The 17,650-nt window shown below is 47.1% G+C and overlaps 1 protein-coding gene across 1 annotated transcript in view; it reads left to right on the top strand.

The window, feature by feature from the left end:
• The window catches only part of CDC42BPG (CDC42 binding protein kinase gamma), a 112,991-nt gene that overhangs the window by 37,000 nt on the left and 58,341 nt on the right, over positions 1-17,650 (top strand). The window contains exons 3-9 of the mRNA XM_058160029.1: positions 566-649; positions 1,641-1,736; positions 3,555-3,703; positions 7,421-7,514; positions 8,690-8,890; positions 11,033-11,281; positions 17,367-17,446. Of these exons, the coding sequence (XP_058016012.1) occupies positions 566-649; positions 1,641-1,736; positions 3,555-3,703; positions 7,421-7,514; positions 8,690-8,890; positions 11,033-11,281; positions 17,367-17,446 (953 nt within the window). The remainder of the gene's footprint in view (positions 1-565; positions 650-1,640; positions 1,737-3,554; positions 3,704-7,420; positions 7,515-8,689; positions 8,891-11,032; positions 11,282-17,366; positions 17,447-17,650) is intronic.

Genomic DNA, 17,650 nt, shown 5'->3' with positions numbered 1-17,650 from the left:
GGGCACATAGAATTATGGGAGTGGGCATGTGAGCACACGCCCCTCCAGCCCCCCCAAAAAGGTTAGCCATCACTCACTACCCTAGAAAGAGTGCAGAGAAGAGCAACAAAGGTGAAGATTAGAGGATAAAATTTACGAAGAATGGTTGAAGTTATGGGGTATGTCTAGTCTAATGAAGAGAAGGTCTAGGGGGGTCATGATAGCAGTCTTTCAATATTTGCGGGTTTGCCACGAAGAAGAGGGGGGGTCAAATTATTCTCCAGAGGGCAGGAGAAGAAACAATGGATGGAAACTAATCAAGGAGAGAAGCAACCCGGAACTAAGGAGAACCTTCCTAACCGTGAGGACAATTAACCAGTGGAACAGCTTGCCACGAGACCTCCATCCCTGGAGGTCTTCAAGGCAACCATTTGTCTGGAATAGTATATATAAGGTCTCCTGCTTGAGCAGGGGGTTGGACTACATGACCTCCAAGGTCCCTTCCAGCTCCGTTATTCTATGATTCTATGTTCTTATTCTAATGGCTCCCCACCCCACCCATCTCTGCCCTGCTCTCTCCTCCCAGGTGGCCGTCGTGCGAATGAAGCAGACGGAGAAAATCTACGCCATGAAGATCCTGCACAAGTGGGAAATGCTGAAGAGAAGCGAGGTGACCATTCCCAGTCCTTGGGATCCCATCAAACTAGTTAATCTCAGCAAGTTAGGGTTAGACCTGGGATGGGAGACCACTAAGAGATCTAGCCCGGGAAAGCAGCTGGAGAAAGGCAGCATTAAACCATTTTTGTGTGCTGCTGTCAAGAAAATGACAGATATGGAATCTGGCTATTTTGGGGATCTCTAACCACGCTCTAAATTTCATTGATTTCTTCGTTTCGTAAATCCAGAAACTTTCTTAGCCATCAAGTGGCTGGTTGTAGGAAGATGGGAAGAAGTGAGCCTCAGCCTCGCCGTGCACGCACCCACAAAGACCCCACTCTTCTTCGAATTCAAATTAAATTATTGTCATTTCTTTCTTGGTTGTGAGCCTTGCGGAGTTGTTGAGAGTTGGTGGCATATAAATGGAATAAATTAGGATTATTGTGGGCAGGGAAGAGTTAGGTTCGCAATCTAAGATGGGTGAGAAAACCTAATAATTCAACGTCCTAACCAAGGACCTAAGAATTATTTTTAATAATTATAAACCTAAATTTATATAAATTTAATTTAATTAATTTAATTTAATCTAAGTTTATATAATAAATAATTATAAACCTATAAATAAACCTAAGGATTTATTAAGGGTGATTTTTATTAGTTTATTAAAGTTATTCATGAATGGCTTTCATATTAATATTTTACATTTTATAGTTTTTGTGACCTTCCCAGCCAGTTTCTGGCGAGCAAAGTCAATGGGGAAGCTGACAGGAAAAGTTGCAAGTCGTGGTCATGTGATGTCGCGCTTAATGGCTGTACCACTTAATGACAAATAAGTCCTCGACTTAGGACCACACTGACTTACAACCAAAATTCCAGTCCCAATTGTGGTCGTAAGTCAGGGACAATCTGTACGCTTTTTCTGCGCCCAGATAGCAGAGGTGTCAGATTTGTGCTAAGTTTTGTGGTAAGATTTGAACCCAGCGTCACCTTCTGTCTCCTTTCAGACGGCTTGTTTCCGAGAGGAACGGGACGTCCTCGTGCACGGGGATCGGCAGTGGATTACCACGTTGCATTACGCCTTCCAGGACGAGCACTACCTGGTGAGTCGAGACACGTTTTCCAATCCCACGGAGCAGGAAACTTTGAACTGAGTTTCCTCTCGATGTCAGTCTGTTGGGAAACCGGCATTGGTGGTTTTCATCCCTGGGGTGAAGCCTGGGGGTAAAGTGAACAGAGAAAGGGGTTTGTGCAACGGCCCCATTTTCGCCTCTGAATCCGTTGTTTGCTTTGCAAACCTGATTTCCTCCATTCACACGACGTGCTAAACCCACCCTGCGGTCCAAGTCACAGGTTTTGTGTGTGTGTGTTGTGTGAATCAAGAAAATCGGGCGCCAATAGAGGTAGAAACTTGTAAAATTTTGAACCTGCTTTTGGAGGGAGGGAGGGAGCTATGATTGTGGCTATAGATTTGTTAATTTTCAACTAGGAGGGTTAATAAGGGTTTTTAGTTTTTGTCCTTTCTAATTTGCATTTTTTAATGTTCTTGTCCAGTTTTGTTTTGTCTTTGTTAAATGTTTTTTTTTCCCCTTTGGGATTTTGCATTTTTTTTTTTATTTGCATTTATATCCCGCCCTTCTCCGAAGACTCAGGGCGGCTTACACTATGTCAAGCAATAGTCTTCATCCATTTGTATATTATATACAAAGTCAACTTTTTATTGCCCCCAACAATCTGGGTCCTCATTTTACCTACCTTATAAAGGATGGAAGGCTGAGTCAACCTTGGGGCCTGGTGGGGCTTGAACCTGCAGTAATTGCAGGCAGCTGCTGTTAATAACAGACTGTCTTACCAGTCTGAGCCACCAGAGGCCCGTTTTAATCTTTTTTTTTTAATAAAATAAAAAAATAGGGGGGGGAAAAAGGTGCATTCAACCAGTTGCTTTGTATCTTGCAAGCATGGAGATTTAGCGGTGAGGTTACGTATGAATGAGGGGGTGCGTATGTCCACGTGATGGAATATGACGGTGAATGTTTTCACCCTACCAGTCAGGAGCATCTGCGGTGCTGGGTTCAGATGTTGCTAAAAGGGATGGAAAAAATTGTCGTTTCTTTGCAAAATTTCAGAAAATGCACCTGTCACTTCTTTGCCCACTGATCATGACTGCCCGGTGCTAGCATTCAGCTTTCTAAAAATGTGGTCCCCAAAATGTGGTCTGTTTTTGCAAGAACGTAGCGTCAGTAAATCTAGTAACAACTGAACGCCATCTGACTCAGGAAAATTGATTCATACCGTCTTTCCTCACAGTGGACTAGAAACCTGAAAAGGCCACTAGGCCTTGGGTTCTAAATGCAGCCATAAACAAGTGAACCTGAGGTAAAAACAAGAAATTGGCAATGGCTGATTTTCCTCACCAGTTTTTCTCAATCTTGGCAGCTATAAAAATGGGTGGACTTCAACTCCCAGAATTCCCCAGGCAGCTGTGCTGACGGATGGACTTCAACTCCCAGCTGTGCTGGCTGGGGAATTCTGGGAATTGAAGTCCACTCATTGTAAAGCTGCCCCGATTGAGAACACAATTCCACACTCTGGCCCATGTGCCAATATTGTCCCACAATTCTGTTGGCAGTGTGGGCTGAGGATGCTGGGCTTTGCAGTCTCCACCGAGTGAGATTTTTTGCACCCAAAACGTTCTCGGAAGCCGCCACCATCTGAAATTCAGGGAGGAAACGGGTTATATGGGCCACTCAGGTGTGTTCACCTCACCTTCCCCAACCACAGGGAAGATGTGAACTTCAGCTCCCAGAATTCTCGGCGAACATTCTCTTCCTCCTCTGCCTGGGGAATTCTGGGAGTCGAAGTCCCCACCTGCAGAACGCAGGTGGGGATGGGATGCTTGACGTTGGCGGTTCTTTTGACAGTACCTGGTGATGGATTATTACGCCGGAGGAGACCTACTCACCCTGCTGAGCAAGTTTGAGGACCGGCTGCCGGAAGACATGGCGTGCTTCTACCTGGCCGAGATGGTCCTGGCCATCCATTCCCTCCATCAGCTTCAGTATGTCCACAGGTAAGTCTCGTCTCGCTTCTTCCTTCTGTTAACCTTGGTCGTGGATTGGGAGGGTCCCTGGGGTGGGTCAGAAAGTAGCAAGGCGACTTAGGACAGCACAATTGCACTTTGTAGGTTGTCCTTGACTTACAACAGTTGTTGTTGTTGTTGTTGTTGTTATTATTATTATTATTATTATTATTGTCTTTATTCATTAAATATGAAACTCAGTCAACTGAACATTCAAAAAGGCATCACAAATAGCATTGACTGGTGCTGATGGTTGATACGGGTTGCTGCCAGCGTCCCAGGTATCAACCAAGTACCTTCTTAAGATGTACGATGTTCCAAGTAGCGCAGTTTTTTGCAGTTCCGCTGGTGTTATTGCAGGAAGCTGCAATTTGTTGATGTATCTTATAAAATTCTTGGACATGGTACCAAGTGCCCCGATGACCATGGGTATCACCGTTACATGTTTCATCCATAGCTATGTAGTTTCAATGGCCAGGTCGCGATATTTCATGATTTTTTCCAGTTCTTTTTCTCCGACTCTGGCATCTCCTGGTACCGCGATGTCAATAAATTGTACGTTTCGGTTTTCCACAACTGTGATATCTGGCGTGTTGTGTTCCAAATGACAATCTGTCTGTATTAGAAAGTCCCACAAGATCTTCACCTTCTCATTTTCTATAACTTTTTCCACTTTATGTTCCCATGACTTTTTGGATACAGGCAAGTCGTATTTTTTTACATAATGACCAGTGGATTAATTTAGCAACTCGGTCGTGTCTAGCTTTGTAATCAGTTTGTGCGATTTTGCTGCATTCACATATTAAATGTGAAACAGTTTCGACTTTGTTGTTGCAAAGTCGGCAGTTTGGATTGTCGGTGGATTTTTGTATCTTTGCTTTCATGGCATTAGTTTGTAGTGCTTGTTCTTGAGCAGCGAGTATTAAAACCTTCCGTTTCTTTCTTGATGGTTCCCATATTATTATTATTGTTGTTGTTGTTGTTGTTATTTTGAGCCACGGTGGCGCAGTAGTGCTGCCTGCCGGCTGCCTGCAATTTGGCAGTTCAAATCTCACCAGGCTCAAGGTTGACCCAGCCTCAGCAGAAGCAAGAAACAGACTCCTTGTCACAAACCCACCCCCCTCTTTATTTACCTCTTGTGAATTAATGGCCGGGAGCTCCCAGTTGAAAAACTGCAAATGAAGTTCTGGCAAGCAGTCTTTGTGGCACGAAACGCAATGAGCAAAATCTTCAGAAATACGAACGGTTGTCTCCTGCGACCACCGCTCCCCTTTCCTTCTATTTATTCCCCAGCCAGGGAGGGGCCATTCAGCGTCCACGTGTGCCTTGCTTCCCGAGTCGACTCCTTGTCCTCTGTTGTTTCCTTCTCCTACCTGTTCTGCACATACGCGCATCTGGAACAGGCCCCAGCTGTTCTTCCTCCTCACTCATCTCAGCCTCCGAAGGCAGCTGCCTCTCCAGTGGCTGGGAAATGTCAGACAGCCCCGGCTCTATCTCTGCATCCGATGCAGAGCATCCATCAGAGCCTTCCCCAGACTCCAGAGCTGGCCCAAGTTCCTCCCCAACCTCCTCATTGTCCAAGTCTGCTGCCAGCTCTACTGGCAGCTGGCGGGCCGCAACACTTCCATCCTTCCGAGGTCGGTAAAATGAGGACCCAGATTGTTAGGCGCAAGAGGCTGTAAGTGTGAAGATCAGTTGTCAGTCACTTTTTTCATTGCCATTGTAACTGTTTACGGTCACTAAACCAGTGGTTGTAAGTGACAGTAACGCCAATTGACTCTGTTGTGTCTGCGCCCCCCGAGCCAGGCCTCCTGCCAGAAAGTGATTTGGATAGTGAGGGGGAAGGGCCGTCAGGACTTACCTCGGGAGCACCGGCTTCCCTGGCTCAGCTCCAGGAGCCAGAGGCAGGCCAGGTGGAGGAGATAACGAGGCCTCCGTCCCCTGACTCTTCCCCCCACCAGGCCACGCCTCCAGACCCAGCTGATGGCAATCAAGCCTGGTTGGACCCTAGGTTTCGTAGGCAGGAGAGGCGGGAACAGCAGAAGCAGGGGTGGGGCAGGCCTAGGAAGTGCTGAGTCATGGAGCCACACCCCACATAATATAAAAGTAGCAAGAGCTGTTGTGCCTCTTCGTAGCAGGAAAATTAACTGCTTAACTAAGAGCTGAAATACTGTTTGATTCATCGGCGTTGAGGGAGATAACAGAGACACTTGGCAGAGACGCTCGCTATTTTGCTGCCAGAGCTGATAGTGCCGGCTAATTAAGCCATCGCTCGGATGGAGGCGAAGGGGGACAGAACAGACTCCTGTGTTCAACATTTTAACATTCTCAACTGCTTTTAATGATTTTTTTTACTGTTTTTATTGTTTTATAATGCTTTTAACATTTTTTAAGTGTAACACATATTCTGAATTGTAAGCGGGCCAGAGTCGTTGATTGAGATGAATCAATTGAAATCAATCAATCAAACAAACAAACAACCTCTCACCGCGCACTCTGCTTTCTCCTTGCTCGGTGATTTCCAGGGAGGTTTAGGGAAAGTGGAAGAAAATCACACCGCAATGTTGAAACCACCATAGTAGGGGGGTTTCACCATACTTGCAGACCCCTGGCTGAGGATCGCCTTAGTTGGGAACCCCTGATGTTAGGTGGGAAAGAAACTGAGATGGCTTGTCAAAAATGACCAGTTTTCCCACTTTTTCCTTGCTTGGTCTATAACAGTAACAGCACTTAGACTTATATAGCGCTTCACAGTGATTTCCTGCCCTCTCTAAGCGGTTTACAGAATCAGCCTATTGCCTGCAACAATATGGGTCTTTGTGGTCCACCAGTAGCCTGCGGAGCTGGCAACGGAGTCAGACAACGATGAGGCTGAGGAAGAACGTGGGCCAGTCCTGGAGGCTGGGGAAGGCCCGGATGAGGGGTCTGCGTCGGAGGCAGAGGTGGGGCCAGGGCCATCGGGGAGTGAGGTGCAGACTCGGAGCCTCTAGAGGCTGATAGTAGTGAGGCACAGGAACAGGAGGAGCCTGTTCCTAATGCACGCGTGAGAAGAGCTGCCAGAGGGCAAGAGCAGCTCAAGCAAAGAGGACGACTCGGGAGTAAGGCCAAGAGATGATTGGCCCCTCCCATAAGGCTTAAAACAGACCAGCAACAGCATTTGAGCTTTGCCGGAAAACAACGTTGGTAGCTGTGTTTTCTGCTTCGTCTTCTGCTTCGTCTTCTGCTTCGTCTACGTCTTGCATTTATTTTTGTGACCTCTGAACGTTTGCCAAGAAAGGCCTTTGGCAGTTTGTCTAATTGGACCAAGGTTTGCGATAGGACTGAGGAATTTGTGTTGGGAGGAATTTGTTTTAATTTGAGTTGAAGGACGCTGGGAATGAAGTAATTCTCAGCTGTTATTATAAAGTTGTTTGTTTTTACACTGACTGAGTTTCCTACTACCTACTTGTGCCTGGGTCACAGTAGTCCTCATTTTACCCGCCTGGGAAGGATGGAGAGCTGAGTTAACCTTGAACCAGTCAGGATCGAACTGCTGGCAGTCGGCAGAATCAACCTGCAATACTGCACTCTAACCACTGCGCCGCCGAGGCTCTAAAAATCAACCCTCCCCATGTTTGAGGTGGTCCTTCCCCAAGGGCCCCACAGTCCCCCAACCTTTCTACTTTTCTTACATCCCATCACTTACTAAGGTGTACTTTTCCTCCACAGGGACATCAAGCCGGACAATATTCTGATTGACACCAGCGGACACATCCGCCTGGCGGACTTCGGTTCCTGCCTTCGCTTAGGTCCAGATGGCACGGTGAGCTAGGCCTGGGGCAAGATGGTGATCGGTGTCCCGGCCTGGTTGGGGAAGGCTGCCCTGGATGGTCATGGGGTAGACAGGAGCCCCGGACCGTGAACTAGGGTCAGCGTGAAGAGGGTGGGTCTTTGCCAGCGTATCGTGGGCACCAGCTTTGATGGGACCCAGTTCATTTCCTGAAAATGGTCTGTTTAGTTGCACATGGCACGTTTTGTTACACTAAGACCAAGTTTAGAGCGCACCCAAGTTTAGAATTAAGCCAGGTTTAGAGCTAAGCCACGTTTAGAGCTAAACCAGGTTTAGAATTAAGCCAGGTTCAGAATTAAGGCAGGGTTTAGAGTTAAGCCAAGTTTAGAGTTAAGCCAAGTTTAGAATTAAGCCAAGTTGAGACCTAAGCTAGGCTTAGAGCTAAATCAGATTTAGAGCTAAGGCAGGTTTAGATGCTAAGCCAGGGTTAGCATTAAACCAGGTTTACAGCTAAACCAGATTCAGAGTTAAGCTGATTCCGAAACACTCTCTAACAGTAGGGGACTAGAGAGAGGGACACAACGAGGAGTGTGTTTGTGTGTCAAACGGTACCACATGATGATGTCATCAAACCTTATGCAGACTTACGCATAAATAAATAATAAGCAATTGTATAAAACATTTTTTGCAACCTTGGCATCTTTTAAGATGTGTGGACCTCAACTCCCAGAATTCCATGCTGTGGAGTTGAAGTCCACCAGTAGTGGCTTCCACTTACCTTTGCTACTGGGCCACTTTACTTGCGTGTAGCACTTCTGCGCATGCGCAGAGTCCGTGATGATGCCAGGTGAGTGGACGGAGCCTCCTGCGGCTGCTACCACCGGTTCTCCCAGACTGGGGCGAACCGGTAGAAACCCAGCACTGAAATCCACCCTTCCAAATGTTGCCGAGTTTGAAAAACGCTGATCTAAAAGGCTCTTTAGATCTTAATCTAAAGCAAGGGTCTCCAACCTTGGCAACTTTAAGCCTGGAGGACTTCAACTCCCAGAAATTCCCCAGCCAGCTTTGCTGGCTGGGGAATTCTGGGAGTTGAAGTCCTCCAGCTTAAAGTTGCCAAGGTTGGAGACCCGTGATCTAAAGGATAAATTTGAAAGATGGCAGAATCTGAACTGAGCTCTGTTTTTTCCTCCCCCTGCCCATCCCCTCAGGTGGAGTCCTCGGTGGCGGTGGGCACCCCCGATTATATCTCCCCAGAGATTCTGCAAGCCATGGAGGACCGAAAGGGCAAATACGGCCCCGAGTGCGACTGGTGGTCTCTGGGGGTCTGCATGTACGAGCTGCTTTTCGGGGAAACCCCTTTCTACGCCGAGTCCCTGGTCGAGACGTACGGCAAGATCATGAACCACGAGGTGAGCCGGGCGGGCGCCGTAGGTGGGAAAGGCCGCAGGACGCAGAGGAATCTGGGCAGGGGGTCTCCAACCTTGGTCCCTTTAAGACTTGTGGACTTCAACTCCCAGAGTCCCTCAGCCAGCAAAGCTGAGGTCTAGAGCAGGGGTCTCCAACCTTGGTCCCTTTAAGACTTGTGGACTTCAACTCCCAGAGTCCCTCAGCCAGCAAAGCTGAGGTCTAGAGCAGGGGTCTCCAGCCTTGGTCCCTTTAAGACTTGTGGACTTCAATTCCCAGAGTCCCTCAGCCTGCAAAGCTGAGGTCCAGAGCAGGGGTCTCCAGCCTTGGTCCCTTTAAGACTTGTGGACTTCAATTCCCAGAGTCCCTCAGCCTGCAAAGCTGAGGTCCAGAGCAGGGGTCTCCAGCCTTGGTCCCTTTAAGACTTGTGGACTTCAATTCCCAGAGTCCCTCAGCCTGCAAAGCTGAGGTCCAGAGCAGGGGTCTCCAGCCTTGGTCCCTTTAAGACTTGTGGACTTCAACTCCCAGAGTCCCTCAGCCAGCAAAGCTAAGGTCTAGAGCAGGAGGGACTCTGGGAGTTGAAGTCCACAAGTCTTAAAGCGACCAAGGTTAGAGACCCCTGGACTAGAAGACCTTCAAGGTCCCTTCGTACATCTTCCATTTGTCGGGCTCAACAGCTGGATTTTGCACCCATTCAGTAGCTTCTTTGCCTTGGGCAAAAATTCAGGCAACTCCCTCCCTGAGTCAAATTGGCTGCCAGCCTTGGGTGTGAATGCTCCCATTTCTCCTCCCAATGCAGCTTGGCTCGCTTTCACGAGTCACCTCAAATGATCTCACTGCAGGGCCCTTTCTACTTCTCCGTCTAGTAGTGGCACAAACGTATGGCCACCACTCAGCCCAAAATGTCCGCCCGCTAAGAAGACCGTTGTGAAGTGAGTTTTTGCCCTGTTTTACCACCTGCCTCGCCTCAGCTGTTCAGTGAATCACTGCCGTTGTTAAGTTGGTAACACGGTCGTTAAGTGAACCTGGCTATCTCCATAGTCTTTGCTGGCCAGAAGGTCGCAAAAGGGCATCCCGTGACCCCAGGAGGACCACAGCAACCGTCATAACTGTGAGTCAGTTGCCAAGCATAGGAATTGCAATCACGTGGCCATGGAGATACTGCAACGGTCGTATGTGTGAAAAACGCTCATAAATCATAAAGTTGCCGTTGCAACTTTGGATGGTCACTAACCGAATGGTTGTAAGTCAAGGACTAACTCTGGTCCGTTCTTGGAGGGTGAGCTTGCCACTTTACTTCTATTAATGCAGGGTGAATTCTAACAGGTGTGCAACTTTCCTCTTGCCCTTGCTTAAACCCTGATCTGTTGCTTTTATGATCTTGGTTATCTTGCTTAAACCCTGATCTGTTGCTTTCATGATCTTGGTTACCTTGATTAAACCCTGATCTGTTGCTTTCATGATCTTGGTTATCTTGCTTAAACCCTGATCTGTTGCTTTCATGATCTTGGTTATCTTGCTTAAACCCTGATCTGTTGCTTTCATGATCTTGGTTGCCTTGCTTAAACCCTGATCTGTTGCTTTCATGATCTTGGTTGCCTTGCTTAAATCCTGATCTGTTGCTTTCATGATCTTGGTTACCTTGCTTAAACCCTGATCTGTTGCTTTCATGATCTTGGTTACCTTGATTAAACCCTGATCTGTTGCTTTCATGATCTTGGTTGCCTTGCTTAAACCCTGATCTGTTGCTTTCATGATCTTGGTTACCTTGCTTAAACCCTGATCTGTTGCTTTCATGATCTTGGTTGCCTTGCTTAAACCCTGATCTGTTGCTTTCATGATCTTGGTTGCCTTGCTTAAATCCTGATCTGTTGCTTTCATGATCTTGGTTGCCTTGCTTAAACCCTGATCTGTTGCTTTCATGATCTTGGTTGCCTTGCTTAAATCCTGATCTGTTGCTTTCATGATCTTGGTTACCTTGCTTAAACCCTGATCTTTTGCTTTCATGATCCCAGTTAGTCCAGGAATTTTGGTTTCTGGAGTCCTTGGCGGAGCACAGCGCCCCCTACAGCTGCCCAAGGGTAGCAGAGAGATCCCCTGAGACATCTGGCCCCCTTGCATCCCCACCCTTCTCTTTCCTCTTCCAGGACCACCTGCAGTTTCCCACGGATATCACCGATGTCTCGGAGAGCGCCAAGGACCTGATCCGCGAGCTCTTGTGCCGCCAAGAAGTCCGCCTGGGCCAGAAGGGCATCGAGGACTTCACGCGCCACCCCTTCTTCGAGGGCATCGCCTGGGAGGACCTCCGCAAAAGCCCTCCCCCCTTGGTGCCTGAGGTGGCCAGTCCGGCCGACACCTCCAACTTCGATGTCGACGACGATACCCTCAAAGAAGCGGTAACAATGGGTGACGCCAAGTGCGGATGCCACGGGCCCGTGCCAGGCTGGGAGGAGGGTGGCGTGTGAGATGGGCAGGAACCACAGCAGTTGCCAACCAGATCCTGGCATCTGTTGTGTCTTGCCCGCTTTCACCGCAGCCGGGGCCTTCTTATCTGCTTCCGAACGCTGAGGAATGTCCTAGTATGCCTCCCGGCCCCAGCCCTGGCTCCATGCCCAGACAGGCTGAGGAGGAGGAAGCACCTCCAGCCCCCAGCTCTGGCTCCATGCCCAGGCAAACGGAGCAACTAGACCCCTCCCCCACAGCATGTGAGCCTGAGGGAGATCAATTACCAACAGCTGCCAACTGGAGTGACCCTTGCTTCAGAAGAATTGATAGGCGGCGGCGACAGAAGGAAGGGAGGGGCAGGCCTGGTGTCGTGTCCCACTCCTCCGCTGACGCCGGGTCAGGGAAATCCGAATCAGGCGTGCCTCTGCAGCTCTGCCCAAAGTCCTAGCAAAGTCCTCAGAGCAGGCAGGAGACCAGAAAGTGACTTCAGCAAGATATGTTCGACTTTGCCTGACTCAGAGACTGCCAGAAAGCAGATCCTTTATATAGGCCATGGGGTGTGGCTCCATGACTCAGCACTCATTAAGGCCTGCCCCTCCCTTCCTTCTGTTGCCTCTGCCTATCCAATCTTCTGATGCGAGGGTCACTCCAATCAGCTGTTGGAAGGGGAGGGGTCTAGCTGCTCCATTTGCCTGGGCCGGAGGATGCTCCCTCCTCTGCAGCCTGCTTGGGCATGGAGCCAGGACTGGGGCCGGGAGGCATACATTCCTCCGTGTTCGGGAGCAGATAAGCAGACCCCGGCTGCGGTGAGAGCGGACAAGACACAACACCTGGATAAGTGCTGAGTCATGGAGCCACACCCCATGGCCTATATAAAGGATCTGCTTTCTGGCATTCTCTGAGTCAGGCAAAGTCTAACATATCTTGCTGAAGTCACTTTCTGGTCTCCTGCCTGCCTTGAGAACTTTGCTAGGACTTTGGCAGAGCTGCAGAGGCAAGCCTGATTCGGATTTCCCTGACCCGGCCGTCAGCGGAGGAGTGGGACACGACAGCATCCCTGCCCCAGAGAGGGGTGGGGATGGCCAAATTTGAGGGAACTTGGAAATTTGCGAGGCTACAGCAGATGCCATGGCAAGCCACGTTGGTGCCACCGTCTCGGTTAAAGTCTCCATTTGTGGTCAGGCCCAGAAGTTGCCACTGAAATCTCATCTAATCCAGTCCTTTTATTTGCTTACACCTTAGATTCAAACCAGTGGTGAAATGTAAAATTTGTTACTACCGGTTATGTGGGCGTGGCTTGGTGGTGGTGGGAGTAATGTAAGTGGGTGGGCGTGGCCAACTTTTTTTTTTTAACTTTTAAAAGCATTTTTTTTACAACCTCTTTGGCCGAAGAGGTTGCAGAAAAAATGCTTTTAAAAGGTTCTGATGATCCCAGCTGAGTTGCCTGATCATCAGAGGCTTTTTTCTTTTAAAAGCATTTTTTTTTTGCCTTTAAAAGAAAAAAAAAAGCCTCGGACGATCAGGCAACATAGCTGGGATCGCCAGAGCCTTTTAAAAGCAATTTTTCTACAACCGCTTTGGCCGAAGAGGTTGCAGAAAAAAATGCTTTTAAAGGGTTCTGACGATCCCAGCTGAGCCGCGCGATCATCAGAAGCTTTTTATTTTTTTTACTTTTAAAAGCATTTTTGCGGCCGAAGAAAAAATGCTTTTAAAAGTAAAAAAAAAAAAAACTCTGATAATCGCGCGGCTCAGCTGGGCATGGGGTGGGGGGGCAGGGATTTTTGCTACCGCTTCTCCGAACCACCTGCCGCCATGGCTACCGGATCGGGAGATCCGGTCCGAACCGGCAGCATTTCACCCCTGGCTTAAACTCAGAATAACTTTATTGTCCCTTTGAATGTACGCTAATCGGCGTACATTAAAGTGAAATTTCGTTGCATACAGCTCTCAAACCCAGGTAGTGCTTGATTTAGGACTTAGGATATAATCCATGCCACCGCTTTGGGAGTGACTGGGAAAGTAGGGATCACGGGCTGTGTGTGAAGTTGCTGCTAGAAAAAACATTCACACACACATCCTTCGATAACAAGTAGTCCTCTGTTTAGGACTACTATAATCAAGCCCAGAATTATGCTGGTAAGTTATGTAGCTTGCTAAGCAGGACGCCGTGCAGGAAGTCCTCGACGTACGACCGCAATTGAGCTCAACATTTCTGTTGCTAAGCAAGACAGTTATTAAGTGAATTTTGCCCCATTTTACAATCTTTCTTGCCACGGTTGTTTAGTGAGTCACTGCAGTTGTTACGTTAGTAACATAACAATAGCTGTTAGACTTATATACCGCTTTACACTGCTTTTTATAGCCCTCTCTAAGTGACTTTACAGAGTCAGCCTCTTGCCCCCCCAACCATCTGGGTCCTCATTTTACCCACCTCGGAAGGATGGAAGGCTGAGTCGACCTTGAGCCGGTCAGGTTCGAACTGCTGGCAGTTGGCAGATTTAACCTGCATTCTAACAGGATGGATGGATGGATGGATGGATGGAAGGAAGGAAGGAAGGAAAGAAGGAAGGAAGATAGCAATGGCACTCAGACTTATCTACCACTTCACAGTGCTTTGCAGCCCTCTCTAAGCAGTTTACAGAATCAACCTCTTTCCCCCAACAATCTGGGTCCTCATTTTACTGACCTGGGAAGGACGGAAGGCTGAGTCAACCTTGAGCCGGTCAGGATCGAACTGCTGGCATTGGGCAGAGTTAGCCTGCAATCCTGCATTCTAGCTACTGGACCACCATAGGAATAGAATGGAATGGAATAGAATAGAATTTAGAATATAATGGAGTGGAGTAGAGTTGAATAATAACTTTATTGTCACTTTGAATGTATACTAATCGGCATACATTAAAATGAAATTTCGTTGCATACAGCACTCAAAGTATCACCACCTCCAATACACACTACATAAACATGACAAGATGTATAAATAAATACAAAATTAGTATATACCCACACATACACATATATTTCCTGATTGCTTATTTGTACCCTATGACTATCATTAAGTGTTGTACCTTACGATTCTTGATGAACTTATATTTGTACACCGAGAGCATCTGCACCAAAGACAAATTCCTTGTGTGTCCAATCACACTTGGCCAATAAAGAATTCTATTCTATTCTATTCTATTCTATTCTATTCTATTCTATTCTATTCTATTCTATTCTATTCTATTCTATATTATATGACACAGAAAAACAACACAGTTTAGTTTGGATGTATACATGTACATGGCGAGAGAAACCAATCTTGCGAGTTTACAAGATCGATGGCATAAGGAGCAAAGCTGTTCCAGAACCTGGAAGTCCTGCTAGAAATACTTTGAAACCTCCTCCCAGAGTGGAGCAACAGAAACAGACCATGAAGTGTGTGTGTGTGTGTGTGTGTGTGTGTGTGTGAGGGGGGGGTGTCTCCAACAACGCTTCGAGCTCTAAGCACATAGCGCCTATAAGCAACATCCTGAATAACGGGAAGCGAGCTTCCTATGATCTTCTCCGCTGTCCTCGCCACTCTCTGTAGGGACTTTCTATCTGAGGCACTGCAGCCACCAAACAAAACAAGGGATGCAGTTTGTTAAGACACTCTCGATCGTGCCTCCATAAAAAGTAAAAAGAACAGAGCTGTAAGGGTGGTAGGCAGAATCCCTTGTCCACAATGGATGCTTTTTGCTAGAAACTGGAAGTCACCCCCAGTTTCTGTCAAAAAAAAAAAAATGTTGTAAATTGTGATGAAGTGATTGTGGGACGCTGCAAACAGCTATCAATGCCAAAGCCCCAAATGCGATCACATTACTGGGGGAGACCAGTGGAAGTTCAAATCCAGGTTTAACAATCTCTGGGGAGGTCCATCATAACTTTGTAAGTCGAGGACTATTGTAGTGGCCCTTGCAAGGAGGCATTCCGATGCCTCAGTGCAGGGGCCACTGCAATAGTCCTCATTTTACTGATCTGGGAAGGACGGAAGGCTGAGTCAACCTTGAGCCAGTCAGGATCGAACTGCTGGCATTGGGCACAGTTAGCCTGCAATCCTGCATTCTAGCTACTGGACCACCATAGGAATAGAATGGAATGGAATAGAATAGAATGGAATGGAATAGAATAGAATTTAGAATATAATGGAGTGGAGTAGAGTTGAATAATAACTTTATTGTCACTTTGAATGTATACTAATCGGCATACATTAAAATGAAATTTCGTTGCATACAGCACTCAAAGTATCACCACCTCCAATACACACTACATAAACATGACAAGATGTATAAATAAATACAAAATTAGTATATACCCACACATACACATATATTTCCTGATTGCTTATTTGTACCCTATGACTATCATTAAGTGTTGTACCTTACGATTCTTGATGAACTTATATTTGTACACCGAGAGCATATGACCAAAGACAAATTCCTTGGGTGTCCAATCACACTTGGCCAATAAAGAATTCTATTCTATTCTATTCTATATTATATGACACAGAAAAACAACACAGTTTAGTTTGGATGTATACATGTACATGGCGAGAGAAACCAATCTTGCGAGTTTACAAGATCGATGGCATAAGGAGCAAAGCTGTTCCAGAATCTGGAAGTCCTGCTAGAAATACTTTGAAACCTCCTCCCAGAGTGGAGCAACAGAAACAGACCATGAAGTGTGTGTGTGTGTGTGGGGGGTGTCTCCAACAACGCTTCGAGCTCTAAGCACATAGCGCCTATAAGCAACATCCTGAATAACGGGAAGCGAGCTTCCTATGATCTTCTCCGCTGTCCTCGCCACTCTCTGTAGGGACTTTCTATCTGAGGCACTGCAGCCACCAAACCAAACAAGGGATGCAGTTTGTTAAGACACTCTCGATCGTGCCTCCATAAAAAGTAAAAAGAACAGAGCTGTAAGGGTGGTAGGCAGAATCCCTTGTCCACAATGGATGCTTTTTGCTAGAAACTGGAAGTCACCCCCAGTTTCTGTCAAAAAAAAAAATGTTGTAAATTGTGATGAAGTGATTGTGGGACGCTGCAAACAGCTATCAATGCCAAAGCCCCAAATGCGATCACATTATTGGGGGAGACCAGTGGAAGTTCAAATCCAGGTTTAACAATCTCTGGGGAGGTCCATCATAACTTTGTAAGTCGAGGACTATTGTAGTGGCCCTTGCAAGGAGGCATTCCGATGCCTCAGTGCAGGGGCCACTGCAATAGTCCTCAACTATTGGAAGTAAAATGGAAGTAGCGGCGCGAACACTGTGCAAATACTAGGACATTCCTCCGTGTTCGGAAGCAGATAAGAAGGCCCCGGCTGTGGTGAGATCGGACGAGACACAACATCTCCAACCTTGGTCACTTTAAGACTTGTGGGCTTCAACTCCCAGAATTCCCCAGCCAGCTAAGTCTCAACTAACTAAGCTGAGTTAGCTAAGCTAAGCTGGCTAGGGGAATTCTGGGAGTTGAAGTCCACGCGTCTTAAAGTGTGCAAGGTTGGGAAACCCTATTTTAAAGGGTCCGCCAGATCGTTGGGTGGCCATGTTATTGACTGTATGTGTGGATGTGCAACAGCGAAAGGGCTCCTCTGCTTAATTTTGAATACAGACCCTTCAAGGGAACCTCCTGCAAGGTAGTTACACCCAGCCCTTCACGACACCTTATTTATTTATTTATTTATTTTTTATTTATTTTATTTGATTTTTATACCGCCCTTCTCCCGAAGGACTCAGGGCGGTGTACAGGCATAATAAAACTGACAATACAATATACAAGTTTAAAATACGATTTAAAAAACTTATTTAAATTAGCCCAGTGATTAAAATTTACCATACTAAAAAACCCCGTTTAAAATTAATAAATTTAACATTAAAATCCCAATTTAAGCCAGCCCCGCGCGGATAAAAAGATGAGTCTTATGTCCTCGCTTGCGTACCCAGGAGGGTGTGGGTATTTGGGAGGAAAAAAATGGCCTCTAATCTTCCTCCTCCATTCCTGATTTTTTTAGGAGACGCTTCCGCCAATCTCCCACGCCACTTTCTCGGCCCACCACCTCCCCTTCGTTGGATTCACCTACACCTCCGGGATGTGAGTACGGTGGTGTTGCTTTGATTTGCGTCTTCGTTCCTGGCTCGGCTGTTTCTTTCTGGTGCTCTGGGTAGCGTGGAGCCTCCAGCTTCAGCAGCAGTCTATCTCAAAAACTGCTAGTTAGCCGGCCAATAGGGAGCTGCTGCAGCTATCTGCTTTCTGCTCGGCAGGGCGATTTGGTCTTTCAATCTTTCGTCGTGGGAA

The sequence above is a fragment of the Ahaetulla prasina genome, chromosome 17, assembly GCF_028640845.1.
Source record: "Ahaetulla prasina isolate Xishuangbanna chromosome 17, ASM2864084v1, whole genome shotgun sequence".
NCBI lineage: Eukaryota > Metazoa > Chordata > Lepidosauria > Squamata > Colubridae > Ahaetulla > Ahaetulla prasina.
This window is presented reverse-complemented; position numbering and strand designations above follow the sequence as displayed.